Here is a 14,496-nt window from a genome sequence, read left to right as displayed (position 1 = left end):
TCACGGTGGACGCCCGCGTCACGTAATTGTTTACATTCTCACGGCGGTTCAGGGAAAAATTTGTGAGAAGCACAGGCCAAGGCGGGCGACTTAAAACCATTTGCCCAGAGATATTTTTTGATTTTCAAACAGGTGGGTGTATAGTTAACCCGTAGAAAGTATTTTTATGACATTTAAAGTTATAGCCCATAGAAAAATATGGCGATATTTTAGTGCTATAATTCGTTTGCAACACATCGTAATATTTTGCGTTTCTGTTCGATCTCGTTTCGGGCTCAAACGAAACCTCGATTAATTTTATTTTTCGCTCAGTCATACCATGAAGACCTGAGCTGAATGTAAAGACCATTGAAAGATTCTTAAGTAGCTGCTGTGCGACACGCAAAGCAACCAAATTTTCAGAAAATTTAGCATAACAGGAAGTAGATTTTGAGCTCAATCGGGGCAAAATAGTTTTTCGCAAATTTCTCCCCAAAAAAGCTGCATTAGCAGAAACTAACTATGGTCCGTTTGTTTACTAGCTAGGGCCAATCTATGGGCAAAAAATGAGCAAAATCGATTTTTCGACTTGTGCCGTTGTTTGGTCCATAGTTATGGGCACTGGCTCTTAAGTGCCTCGGGCAATAAGTGGTGGATTGGCGCTATAGAAATGTAATGATTTCTATTAATTATATAATATCAAGATAGGGAACACAAACCACATCAGCAGCGACGAGTAAAAGTTAGGAGAGCCTCGTTCAACTTAACAAGGTTAGTCGAATTTGAGTTAATTGAAAACCTTGTTTGTATATTTTGGCAACGCAACGATTTCCGCTCAAATAAACTGATTGCGCTCAGCTAGCAGAACGATTATTTAAATAAAACGTCCTTTATTTTGCTTGCCAAAATTCAAATCAGCCAGGGCGCCTGTTCTGTGAAATAATAACGTACAGTGCTACTATCAAGGAGTACAAGATATGAACTGGACATTAACACCAAGAAACTTACCAAGCAAATGAAATTCTGATATTCTGACAGACACTAGATCAGAATTGTGTTTTACCATCAACCATACATCTTAAGCTTATATTAGAATTTTTTAGTCATACTAAGACAGTAAATTCTTTCAACACGTACCCACCTTAATATTCGTGCATGGTTTTGCATGATTAGTAATTATTTGCGTCGTTTACCATTTTTCGCCTATTGACGTCGTATCGTCCCTTACAATTGCTTACACATGCTCATAAGCATTTAATTAGTGTTTAAGAAAGCTGATATTCCCGCAATTTGATGCAAAGCTTCTCAGTCTCTATGGGAGACCAATATTTTTAAAACAATTTATATATTTTAACTCCGAATCAAATTAATTGTTTTTATAGCAAGCCAGCTCGGTCATTACTAAATTAGAAAAGGGAGTGGTAATGGTGTGAATAATTAGTCTGTCACTTCCTTTTTCATGGTAAAATGTTTTGCGCAACCTTTTCGTGAACACATTATTGGCTTGAAAAAATGAGCGCTCTTAAAGCCACTTTGAAAAATGAAACAAGTAATCATTTGTTTCATTTTTCATCTTTTGCGTATCGATGTTTCAAGATTTGCAAGCATTCGACCAAGTGTACATCACAACACAGCCTCAAACACATAAAACAAAAAGTACTGTGGAAGAAATCTCATTTCCTCGCATCAAAATGTGAAGTACTTTGTCAATTTCTTAGAAGGAAAGGAGATGTTATCACATGAAGAAAATACAGATGCGTACAAGCGTTCTCACTGATGAAAAAAAAAACAGTTTGAATCTACAGTGTAGGAAAAAAATACTAAAATGTTTTACTATTGCTTTATTAAGTCTGCAACAAAATCAGCGTTTCTACTTTTATATTTCCCCTTAAAAGATGTTAGCCTTTTGATGTTTTTCCTGGGTTTGATCAAATGCTTTATTCTTATAATCGGTAGCTTTTAAGCTAAATAAGGTACTTTAAGGTGAAATAATAAAATGATCAATGATATACAAAAGTGACAGGCACGTCTGGACTCCAGAGGGAACCATGGAATTTTGCATATACATATCAGGTGATCGAAAACTTAAGAGAGAATCCACCAGAAGTTCGAATAACGAGTGGACAAAAATTTTGTACCAGGATTATTTGCATCATTTGTATTGCAAACCTCCGTGTGGCTGTTTTCAATATCTTCTCAATTCATTTCTACTAACACCAGATGTCAAAAACAAATTTTGGAGTTCATATGAAACACTTGAACGTACTGGTGAAATGAAATTGATAATGAAATTTTGCCTCTGTTTGCGCAGTTTGTCCCGTGGAACTTTTTTGATCTATTTCCTCGCGTTCCCATGTGAATATATATATAACATATTTTCTTTTCATTTCAAGCAACTATTTATATCCTTAGCTTTTAAAAAATACAAAAAGGACAGTAACATACTTAAAATTATTCTGGTGCAAGGTTTTTGTTCAATAAAAACTGAAATTGCTCGATTTCCTATCGGATTTCGTCTTAACATGTAACAGTGTTTTCTGGTTTCATGAACCTACAAATCTTAAAATGATATCCAGGGTAAGTTTAAGGTTGTTTCCTTTTTGCACGTTTCTTTCAGTAATTGCCATATTTACATAATTTCTCAAACCAGTTTTCAAGCAGGTGCTTTCCTCTCATGGAGGGGAATTTACAAAGTTTGATATATCGAAAACAAACCGTATGTTCAGTCATAACAAAGTCACAATAATATATTAAAGCACTCTTTAACTTCTTTCCTTTTAGTTCTATGAAAGCGAAAGAATATCTTTGCGTGTTTTTTTTTTTTTTGTTTTTTTTTGGAACAAATTTATGCAGGCTGTTTTTTACAAACTCCTCTGTCATTTGAATGGGTTATTAAACGTTTTATAAGTTTTTTTCATTCAGAGCTGATAGCGCGCCCAATACGACTATAAGTCTTCCAGAGAAATACCAGCCTGTGACAGCAATTTACCATCAATAACACTTCAATATTTGAAAGTGTGAAAGGTTTTCGACAGTCCTAATATCGGTTATCTTTTAAATTGCCTGTCATTCACATGTAAGCGCGAGAAAATGTTCGAGATAAATTGCGACAATGTTCATCAGAACACTCTGGGAAAAAAGGATTCGTCGCACCAAGTTTATGTTTGACAGTACGTACCTTCGGCAAACTTTCGACCAAGTTTAATCAATGGTATCTTCGTTATACTTTAAATCCATCCGGCAAAGAGGAGCTAGATTCGTGACAAGGAAGTCGAACTTGAAACTGTTGCTTCATAAACATTGCATGCCCACCTTAACCATCAGCCAATGAAACCCAATGACTCCTCGAGACACATTACATGACGTATAATTTCGGGTGGATTTATTTTGATAGCAGATAGACTCCTGGTCAAGTTGAATAGAACCTAACTCGGAAAGGGAAGAATAATCATCGTGCTCAGGAGATCACAGAGACACATCGAAATTAACCCCTTAACACCTTTTCGAAAGTTAATAAATGGCAACATGAAGTTGTTATGAGTTGTGTTACATGCTTAGTGAACTGTCACGATACAAATTGCCTCAAGAATTCGCTAGGCGCGTATCATGCGATTACAAGACAGTGCGGTTTATTAACATTTGTTTAATCGAAAAAATTTATTTTTCTTGATAGCGCTCCGCAATATACAGTCGAAAAGTTTTTCTTCGATCAGAGGCTAAACTTCAACCACGTAAACAACCGAAATTCGCAACATTTCTATTGTAGCTTTGAATAGCCATAAAATCTCGGAAGTTTTCGCACTGGAAAGTTTGCAATGTTGCAAATTTTAGACATGTGTTACATAACAAAGTGACATATAATAGCTTAAACAAAGGTTTATTCCAGTCCACATTCGTAAACAATTTAAATGTTTTACAATTATGTGGGAAGAGCCTAAGCCTAAACGCCAACTCTTGAACGAAGTTTTTTCGAGATATCAAGGATTTGAACCAAAGAGATAAACGACGTAGTTTGGCTACTTTCCTTCACCTTTTAAAGTTGAGACAAGAGAGACAAGAGACAAAAAAATATAATACATATTGGCATAGACTTCTCGTCTTATAATAAATAAGATGGGAATCTAAAGACAAAACAATCTCTTCAATTCAACAGCCGATTGGTTTTTGGCGCGAAATTAACCAGCAACCGCAAGGCATCAGTCGCCTACCGCTGGGTGCGTGTCAAAACAAAAAGGTTTAAACAACTACAAGGCCGAGAGCGACTATTCATCGACAATCTTGATTCTTAGCGATTTCGTGGACATTTCTAGACAGGTTTGTCAAGGCGGGAAAATAGAGTATTGCTGGTTTTATGCCAGCATTGAGAAACCTTTGAACGAGTTTTAATTTGAATTGGACAGGTAACAAATTCGGCACGTTTCAAGGCATAACCCTATATTCACATTTAATGGAGATGTTTATCTCACAAGACAAACCATCACTTCTCTGTGCTTTTCAGATTCAATCACTTGGAGAGGTTTCAAGATTTCAGTTGGATAGTTTGATTTGATCCTTTGGCAGACGGTGAGTGAATCATACTTTTAATCCGTGGTTTTTATTATCATTGAAGCGAGTGACTAGCTTTTATAGCGGACTGTAAACGATTTATATTTGTTTGGACATAATGCATACAAGAGTATTAACTGAAATTTAACACTTTCAAGAGATCGAATATCCTGCATTTATCTAAAGAACACACGGGCAAAGGAAAAAAAACTTTTGGAAGAATATTCATCGTCTTCGTTATAAATTATGTTCAAATTTTAACAAAAATGGTGTGTGCTTAAAATCAAAGAAAATAAAGCAAACTTCATTTTTAATGAAGGCTTAAATTCGAGCCATAAGACACTTCGGTTGTAGTTTATTACACAAAAAATGAGGTTTGCAGGGCACCTGGCAGAAAAAAATTCTGTAAAAATTATATTGTTGACTTTCACTGACGTGGCTAGTTGTGCTCGGCTCTTGTCGCTAATGTTTGTATTATGCTTAACTGAAAGCCATCAAGTGGTGACAAGCTCCAATCAAAACCAAATTCGAAGAGGGACACACTGAATATGAATGAGGCGTGCTCGCTCACGCAGACGGAGCTGGGACAACAGAGCCAAATGTTGCTTTGAATGTGTAAAACTTATGCAGCAACAACTCTTAACTAGATCTTTTCTGTTCTGCCGGTCCAAGCAAGGTTTTAGCCTTCTGGGCATTCTTACTATCCACAAAGATGACCTGTTTTGAGAGGGAAATCTTTTGAAAATGTACCAGCGGGGAGGTTTTGATCATACATTTGAAAAAGCACCATGCTGAAAAATTCTATTAACACACTGCAATCTTTTCAGTTTGAATTTTTCTTAACTGGACCCTCCTTAATTACGAAATGTCTTTAACCTAATATAAATGGAAGCATAATAAGTAGTTTGACAGTTTTGAGTACATAAAACAGAAGCTTTTAAAAATGTTACTTGTAAGAAAAAAAATAACTTCCAATTTTATACAATCTTAAACTAGAATCGAGGAAAATTAATTTGTGTTTGTTTAATTTGTGTTGCGTCAACGCAGTCACCGCTTAAATTTGCGTTTGTACATAGAGTCACCGTTTGCTAATGGAGCATCTTGCATGTCCTAACCAAATGCCATAATTAACAACTAGATTATGAGCTCGAGATTTCTATGAGGTAATAGTTGATGAGGCCGAAGGCATTCTCGTCCCCAGAGCCCACGATCCTTCTGGCCTGCGACAGGGATCGAGAGCTCTGGCCGAACCCGATTTTCTGAGCATGCGCAGAGTATTAGTTTCGTATTCTCAGCCAATCAGATTTGCCAGATTTGACGGGAAGTCCGTGAATCGCGGACTTCCGGTGTTGGACCAGCCCAGAGCTCTCGATCCCTGCCGCAGGCCAGAAGGATCGTGGGCTCTGGGGACGAGAATGGGCCGAAGGCCGAATCAAATATCGCCTCATGGAAATCGAGAGCAAATAATCTAATTGTTTTGGTAGAATTCTAACTGAGATTTACTTTAAATGATGATTCCAATTATTTCTGGTCTTAGTATTAAACTTAACGGTTTAGAGAATTGGCGCGGACTGAATTGTCCCTTGACATTTGCAGTTGTGAACACGCACTTATCTTATCAGTTTCAGCTTTCAAAAATTTCGAGCTTGTTTAATTCAAGAAACCGTAAATGTCCTCCTTTTAGTCTTCTCGGTAAATTAATTATCCATTTATTTCTAAATGTTCTTTCAAGACTTCGGAAAAACGAGGAAACGTTGCAATTTTGTCGACCACACCAAGCCACTGCACACTAATGGCTGATGTTGTGCAATGGCTCAGCCAATCAGATAACAGCATTTGCATTAGTATACTACTAGAATTCTACTAATGAGATTTATTACATGGCTGAACTGGTCCGCGATTACATGTAAAAGGAAAATTCTGATTGGCTCCCTCAGCAGTCCGAATTTTGCAATACGGACCGCGAAGAAGGACCGCATACGAATTAATTCAGCGAATTGCAATTCATTCCACAAAATAAACAGTTTTTTTTTGTTGTTGTTGTTGAGTAGAAATATTTTTACCTTCATGTTTGGAAAACAGTTTCAGTTAAATTTTCACCAAAGCGAAGCGAGAAACGTAGATAAATGATTACCTTACGCGCGCGCGTTACCAGAAACGCATCAATTTATCAGCAGATTTAAAAAGAGCCATTACAATATATAATTGACTGAATAATAAATACGAACACAAACCCGCCCCTCACCAGCTGTGTAATCTGCTTCATGAACTATCTGATTACTAAAATGTATGACTAAGAGCCCTTGTGCCTGGCTCTATTTTTAGAATTTCACCGTAGTAGTACCTTGGCACGACCGATCACATCGTACAAATCAACCATGCTGGGCCACAAGTCACGCAGTGGGACAGGCAAACAAAGGAAAGTCAAGCTGAACTGATGCGAGTTGCTTTGTTCTTGATGCCCCACTGCATAAATTGCTACCTTGCATATGGTCGATTTGTATCATGTGGCCGAGTCGTGCAAAGGCCACATTTGGTGATTTAGTGTTACTTTTTCCAAATGCAGCCACTGGAAACCTCTCTTGGTAATTATCATTGCTATATAGACCCTATTAATAAATGGCTGCCAATAAATTCTTTTGTAAGTATTAAAATTAGCCCAACTAACTTCGTTTTTAAGTTGATAATTCAAAAGAATTTTTACTCTCAAACGAGTTTAGTTGGGCTAATTTAAATGCATACAAAAGAATTTTAAAGTGGCAGCCATTTATGAATAGGGTCTAGAGCCGGAATGTTTCCCGAACAGCGCGAGCTCTCATTGGCTAACTTGAGTTCACATGAGTTCTAACGAGGAAAATATTTCCCAGAGGTCTCTAGGCGAGCAACGTTTCAAAATCTATGACGTCAAAGGGTGACAGTGCACCCACACTAGAATTACAGCCACATAGATAGAGGTCAGACCAATTGATGTATTTGACTTCCTGTCTAAAGCAGCTATTTTTTTTCATTTTGAAGGAGTGATTAAGTCATAATTGATTAGTGATCAACGCTGAGATTTTGGTAAGTATAGCACTAGCTTTTCGACTTGAACACTAACGTTAACTTTCCCCCTGACCGTGTGTGTAGCTATGCTTATCTCAACCTCCAAGTTTCGAAAAAACCCACTTAGGCCGTAGAACCTACAAATAGTATCTGGTTTTGTGGTCGATGAACACGTAATAAAAAAGATCCGCACTTCCAAAAATATCATTTTGTGGCTTTTGCTGTAATTATTATAGGGCTAGGGCGTTTATATGATAACGAAAGAAATAGGGCGCTTTCCATTCAATCTAAAATTTCGGAGCTTTCAAAGCAGGCGCAAATCGTGCGAAAATCTATTTGAATTTCCCGTACAGTATGCCTCCGTTTCGTTACTTTTGGAATTTCTGGTTGAATGGAAAACACTCCTTTTTCCCGGAAATCGTGAAAAAAGATCATTCTTTCTTGTTCTTTAATTCGGTACATCAGAAAAAGACTATTGTTAACATACCATGACAAACTTGGAAGAGCAAAAGAGGCATTTTGAACTATAATTGAGACTTCAGACATTGCGGCTGCATGTTTTGTATAATAGGGCCTAATGTATAATCCGTTTAGGCGTCCAATCCATTTATTTGTCTAACGCTTTATGGTAAGGACTAGCCGCCATCATGATCATTTCTACGACGATGTTCACTTTTGTGTTAAAGGTCGTTGTTAAATACAAAATAAAAGTTTCTTATAGACATATGACCGGTTTTGTGGCCTGTCTTTACTCAGTGGAAAGATGTGTATAAACAGAGGCAAAAAACACCTTGTTCAAGTTTATCCACAAGACTGAATTATGCCTCTTGGCCTCTTGGTGGAATATACACAGCCAATTAAAATTACGCAAATAAAACGATATTTAGTCTGTCAATTCAGGATGAAAGAATTAACTGTGGGTAAAACAAGCCTAATTAGACAGTGAAATAAATAAGTTTAGTAAAATAAGGATTTTATGTTTCAGACGGAAATAACTCAACCCGAGAAGGCTGGGCAACATGAACTTTGCATCCTCGCTCTAAAACTCTGAAGCACGGATAATGTTTATGTTTCAGATCTGTGATCGATGAAGGAGACATAATTAGCTATAAGACAAAAGTAACAAAGCCTTTCACCATGCAGCTATATCGGCAAAGATCCAGGCTCACACCAACACTTGTCAAGACCAAATTAAATTCTCACTTCCGATTTTATTTTTGTCGTTAATTTGAAAGTTTTCAATTTCTATTCTAATGTAGCCCATATGTGCAATTCCCTTGTGAAAAACAAAATTTTAGGAAGATATTTGTTTGAAACAATTTTCGATGCCCAAATAATTGGCTTTCAGAATATTGTTTCACACTGGTCTGAATTAAGCCAAAATGCTAGCCTCGTTTTGATCAGAATACCCCCATTGTAACCCTAATTGGCATACAACCAAACATGGAGGGTAAAAACTTCGTCTTGATCGGAGAATGTATTTTTTTGTTGTTGTATACTTTTACGATAGAACGTTTTATAGCCATGGAGCAATTGCTAATTTCAAAAAGGTTTGTTTTCTGGCCAGCTAACCACTGCTGAGCGAGATGTTAAAAAATCAATCAAAACTAATATAAAACACCAAAACAAACACAGTTAATGAGAGATATTTTGAGCTCTGCGAAGTTATTATGTTCAAAGCTCTCCATATCAAATGTCATTTGTTATCTTGTATGTATGACTGGAAAATTTCAAGGGGGCGTTTGATTTGAGCAATGTTTATGTGTAAGGATTTTTGTACTGAAATAAGCGTGGTCGTGTGTTGACAAGACAAAAGAAAAAACTTCGTCCGGTTTACAATCATGTATTCCTCCCTCGAGACCGCGAGTAACAATAAAAAGTTTGAAGTAAGAGGGCGTTTGTAAATTTCTTCTGAATAATCCTTTCTTAACACCTTTGTGGCGAAGACTCGTACCGTTAAAAAGAGAGCTCTTCGCTTTTAAAAAATCTGTAGCGCAAATATGAGCGCTATGTCATATACTGTATAATTGCATTTGTGCAACATCGATAGCACGATAACTCTTTTCAGAAAACCTGCTAATTTTCGTCGCTGTTTTGTGTATCCGGCTGATTTCAAATCATGGTCTGTATTCAAATTAACCAAACTAGGAGGTATTGTGAATTTTGTCAATATCGTACCACACGTCTATTTAATTATTCATTTCTCTCTGCAAAACAGGTGACTAAACCCAGCGTACAAGAGAACGCCTCCGGGAAGAAAATGGCGGGCTTCCTGTCTCTCGCATGCATTATAACGTTGGCATTTCATGCAGGTATTCATTTTTGCTTCCAATGAACCGTTTGTTCTTTAAAGTCGCTTTGCTGTCTCCAGTGTTTGTGTAGACGTCGTGAATGCAGGCCTCGCGTCGGGGAATCGGAAAAATAATTTTTCGCTATTAACAATTAAGCGCTATGAGCATGCGAAGCCGTCTATTTCAAACAAAATTCTCGTTTCAACCGTGCGTCGAACAATACAGTGGATTACAAGAGGCTTCAATTGATGCCGTGTGGATGCAATTGCCTTTAAGTACAAAATACAGCATACATTGTTTTGAATTCAATCTTCAGTCTTGCAAGATAACATAAGATATGTATTACTATAACGCTTTATCACCTCAACAGCGCAGCTTAAACGTTTTACGGTTGCCTCGAGAAATTGAAAACTGGTATTCTCGTTGGCAGGGTGTTTAATATGAAAAGAATTGAAATTGAACGGCTTTAGGTTTTAGCTTAACTTTTACGACTTTGTAAACGTGTAGGCTGAAAACTCCAAATGCAAATCAAAAATAATGTCATGATTTATGACCCAGTGAATTAGCCAGATACTGTGGTCTGTTCGAGAACAAACTTTAAACGCTATTGTGATAAAATGAAACGTATTCCTAGGTGCTTCCTTTAAGAAAAATTCTCATGACTCGAGCGGCGTTATCTTGATAAACATCCGTGTTGGGCTCCATGCCGAGTTTATGATAATAACTGAGATACGTTTGATTCCAGACTTTTCCACCTTCGACGCATTGGAAAAAACACAAATCTGAAATTATTCATGGCGGGATAATGTCGAATAGAACCGATACATAAAATGATATCGTTTGAGCTAATCAACAAGCAACGATAACCGACCATTTATTTTCTGCTTTGGATTGTTTTCACTTGAATTTAGTTTAACTTGTTTTTTTGTTTACTTCGCCTCTCGCAGTTCATGGTCGTCTTTTGGCGAGCGTTATCCATTTGTCAATCACCTCAAAAGTGATAAATAATAGCATTAACTAGATCAATAAATAAGATCCTGCGTGATTGGTGTAATCAGTAATCAACCAGCAATCACAAGCATTCTCAAGTTGCTGTCAACACAGTCACATCTTTGCGCGCCAAGTGCTTTAACAAAACAGGTGCGATACTTCCGATACACCCAGTTCCCCTACTCTATCATTAATCAGTTCTATTGGAAAACACGCCGAGGGCTGTATTCACGACTTAACAATGACACTGGAAGGAGTTCGTCGTGGTTTTCACGGCGTCTCCCTGTCGCATTTCCTCATTACTATAATGTGGCTTGGTATGCAAGGCAAAGGATATGGTCTCGTAACCAACAGTGAAAGTGTAGATGGTATAAACAACACGATGTCAACATCAGTCATTCAACGACCAAAGGAATTGGCGACGACTCCATCGAAGGCACCGGCTTACAACGACACATTGGGTACGAAACTGTATTGTTTAGCAGTTTGTTACATTTTAATTTGCTCTCCATTTTAGTTTTAAGTTCTAACCTGACGACTTCATCCACTGAGGTTACCGTGAATTACAAACTGAGTCGGAAAGCTTTAACATATGAACTTTTTTCCCCTTAGCAAGCCTACACACGACTCATGTGTTTATTAAACGTAATGAATGTTTAATGAAATGTCAGCTTCCTATGGGAAAAATGTCGTATATGTGAGTTTTACGAGATTTCGCAATGAGTGAATCCATAGCATTGTCCGCGCAACTTTAACAACTGAAACTTCAAGTTATAACAGAGCTCAAAACTTCCCGTGTTGGAATTTATCTTCAGTCGATTCCTAAAACCCAGTTAACCCCGGGATTTCTAGAAAGCTTATCTCTAACAACAACCTTCAACCATTAATAATAGCAATAAAACGTCATGTTCCTTGTTATGAGACCTTCGTTTCAGCTGATTTTCAAAGAAAAGTATGTTATCGACTGAGTCTTTAAATATCGAGGATTTTATTGACTAACGGCCCGTAAATAACTGAGAAGGAATACTTGGCCGGGAAAAAATTGTTAACAAGGTATTTACTTTGTTACAAAGACACAATATAAACAACTCTAAACCACAAGGTATACCCATTTGATATCTCGCTTGAAGTACAGCTGTTAACATGTGCGTTGAATGTGATAGTAGAAAATTATAGTAACGCCTCGATCTCTTGTACTTTTATCCGAAGAACACATGACTATTTTCTACTTTTTTAGTCCAGTCATGCAAAATCTTGAAGTGTTACTAAGTAAAACGAGGTATGAATGAAAACATATTTTGTTTTTAAAGCCGTAACGCACTGCAAAAGACAACAACCGATGGATCAGATTCGAAGACGTCAATGCTTGTAAAAATATATTCCTCTTGCTTTTCTGCTCTTTGGACCAATAATGACACAAAACAAACGTTTTTTTTTTTTCCTAATGCAATAATGTTTGTTCAGAAATTTGAATCACTTTGTTCTTACAAGATGTTATTTATTTTTTTGCATTGCTTTCTTCTTTCTATAATCAGATTCAGTGCAGAGGGTTCCTTTTGCGGTTATCTTCCAGTTCCTTGTGTGAAAAATGATTATCACCCAAGAGGTGAAATGTAAAAGAATTTCTGGATTTTGTCCTTATTTATACCTGGCTTTTTGACTAATAAATAAGTAAATAGTATTTCATGCTAATTTCGATCTCCAGTTGTCATACTAAGGCTGAATTTGAGGGACGACAAGGAAAGTCCAAAATCTCGAAAATAACACTTTTTAATTTTACACAAATACCAGTAAAGCGCATATAATTAATTAGCATTCAATTAAGTTAATTACTAAATAATATTCTTATGGCCATCAGAAGTCTTCACTGTCGAAATTTAAAGTATCCACATTTCTCTATATAATCGTCATCTACTTTCGAATTAAGTGATACCATGGGTGCTTACCACTTGTCAGTTTGTCAGAATAAACCGGTTCGTCGTTGAATAATGATAAGGGTTTTTCAAAAAAATCAGCAAACCACCCGAACGAAATCAGAGCGCTTACCATTTACAATTCGATTTCCCATCATTGTTTTGCTCGTAGAGACTGGAAACTTGAAAATGTAGCAAATGGTAAGGAAATTCCCGCTGTTCCGTTTCGAACGGAAAAAGAGGACCACCTCATGAGGCAGTCTACAATTTTCGAACGGATTTCCCGGGAAATTACTGTTCCATTTAAATTTCAACCGAAATTTCCGGATATTTTGGCTAAATGGTAAGCACCCTATATCTTCTAATGTGGTTTTTGGCCCCCTTTGCCAAAATAACTCACTCGTGATTTCGTGTGGCAGATGTACTCTGACATGTAATACAAAATTGCTAGTTTGATTCGTATAGTGTGATCGTCCGGGTGAGGGTAGTTGTTGTGCTGTTGCACAAGGGAGCTTAAGCAAGGACGACGCCGAAGCCGAGGATGACGCCTAGTCAAAAATGAATTTATATTTTACCAGCGAAATTTGCAATTGTCTAGATCTGTTCAGTACGCCAATGGCTCTAAAAACGTGCTCAGGCTAAATATGCAATGACAGCATTCAATTCCAAATGAAAATGCGAAAAATTAGTCGTCGTCGTTCGCGTTCCTCAGACTACGCAGAACTTGGTCATTTTACGTTCTTGTTTTGTAGAGGACGGCAAAGAAATGTACAAAGATTTATAACGCACGTACACAGCTTTTGTTCTGCTCATTAAACCTTTTGTTTGATGACGTTCTCGTTGCCGTCGTCGTCGATGGATTTCGACAACCTGAGCAGAAATCACCTTCAGAGTCAATTAAGTTGCTATTTTGTACTTGCTATTCTTTAATTGAAATATTTCTACAGCTACTCCTTTATTTTGTCAATCCCTGTGCCAAAGATAAGTGGGTCATTAAACACCGTAGAATGTCGCAGAATATTGAGGACCGTGGGAGTTGTACGACACCTACTATACACTCGCTCGCTTCCTCACTTAACCACCCATTAACCATCATTATGGCTCGCTCACTGGTTAGGACGGATAGCTACGTTTCTGGATTTCTCTACTGACCACATAGCTATTGTCTTATAAGTCACAGATATATAGGTGAAAAGTAGCCCGTTTGCCCTTCTTTGTGGTAGAACAAAAGGTGTGCAATGGCGCATGCGCATTTATTTAAGTTGCTATGAAGACGCATTTTCGACCCCAGAGCCCTTTTTCGTTTGTGCATGACCGACGTTGAGAACAAGAGCCTTCGCACACTGTCAAGAAAGCGAAGGTTCTGGGGTCGAGAATGTAAAAGACCTCGCTTGTTCTTCCTTGTGCACCAACATAGTGTTTAAAGGTTCATCCTGGAAATTTCACATGCCTTAAGGCTGGATCAAACGTGAAGAAGAGAGCACGAGTGGCTCGTAGAGGAGAGTTTGCTTTGATCTTTTACAAAGAGTCGAGAATACGCTAGAAATGACATCATTTGGCCTCAAACGAGATTAAGCTGGCTCTCTTTTGCTCCAAGTCTTATTAGTGACTTGCAAGACGTACTTGTCCTGTCTTCTTTTTCTCGATGAATTAACACATTGCACTCTTCCATTCTGGCTACTTAATTCTCCCTCAGTACTAAACAGTTTTTTGGTGTTTCATTTCTAAGCAACGGC

General features: G+C 37.5%; 1 protein-coding gene across 2 annotated transcripts in view; it reads left to right on the top strand.

Annotated features, from left to right (window-relative positions):
* The first annotated feature begins 4,119 nt into the window (after nt 1-4,119).
* LOC110040838 (neuronal acetylcholine receptor subunit alpha-3-like) overlaps nt 4,120-14,496 on the top strand; it is a 20,261-nt gene continuing 9,884 nt past the window's right edge. Inside the window, exons 1-5 of one of the 2 annotated variants that reach the window (XM_089274239.1) lie at nt 4,120-4,379; nt 4,478-4,542; nt 7,540-7,584; nt 9,785-9,878; nt 11,174-11,308. In XM_089274239.1, the coding sequence (XP_089130365.1) occupies nt 9,827-9,878; nt 11,174-11,308 (187 nt within the window). In that variant the 5' untranslated portion in view covers nt 4,120-4,379; nt 4,478-4,542; nt 7,540-7,584; nt 9,785-9,826. The other variant, XM_089274236.1, reaches the window with a different exon arrangement.

The sequence above is a fragment of the Orbicella faveolata genome, unplaced genomic scaffold, assembly GCF_042242905.1.
Source record: "Orbicella faveolata isolate gen_17 unplaced genomic scaffold, um_ofav_v1 contig_1, whole genome shotgun sequence".
NCBI lineage: Eukaryota > Metazoa > Cnidaria > Anthozoa > Scleractinia > Merulinidae > Orbicella > Orbicella faveolata.
The sequence above is the reverse complement of the archived record's forward strand: the minus strand, read 5'-3'. Positions and strand labels throughout refer to the sequence as shown.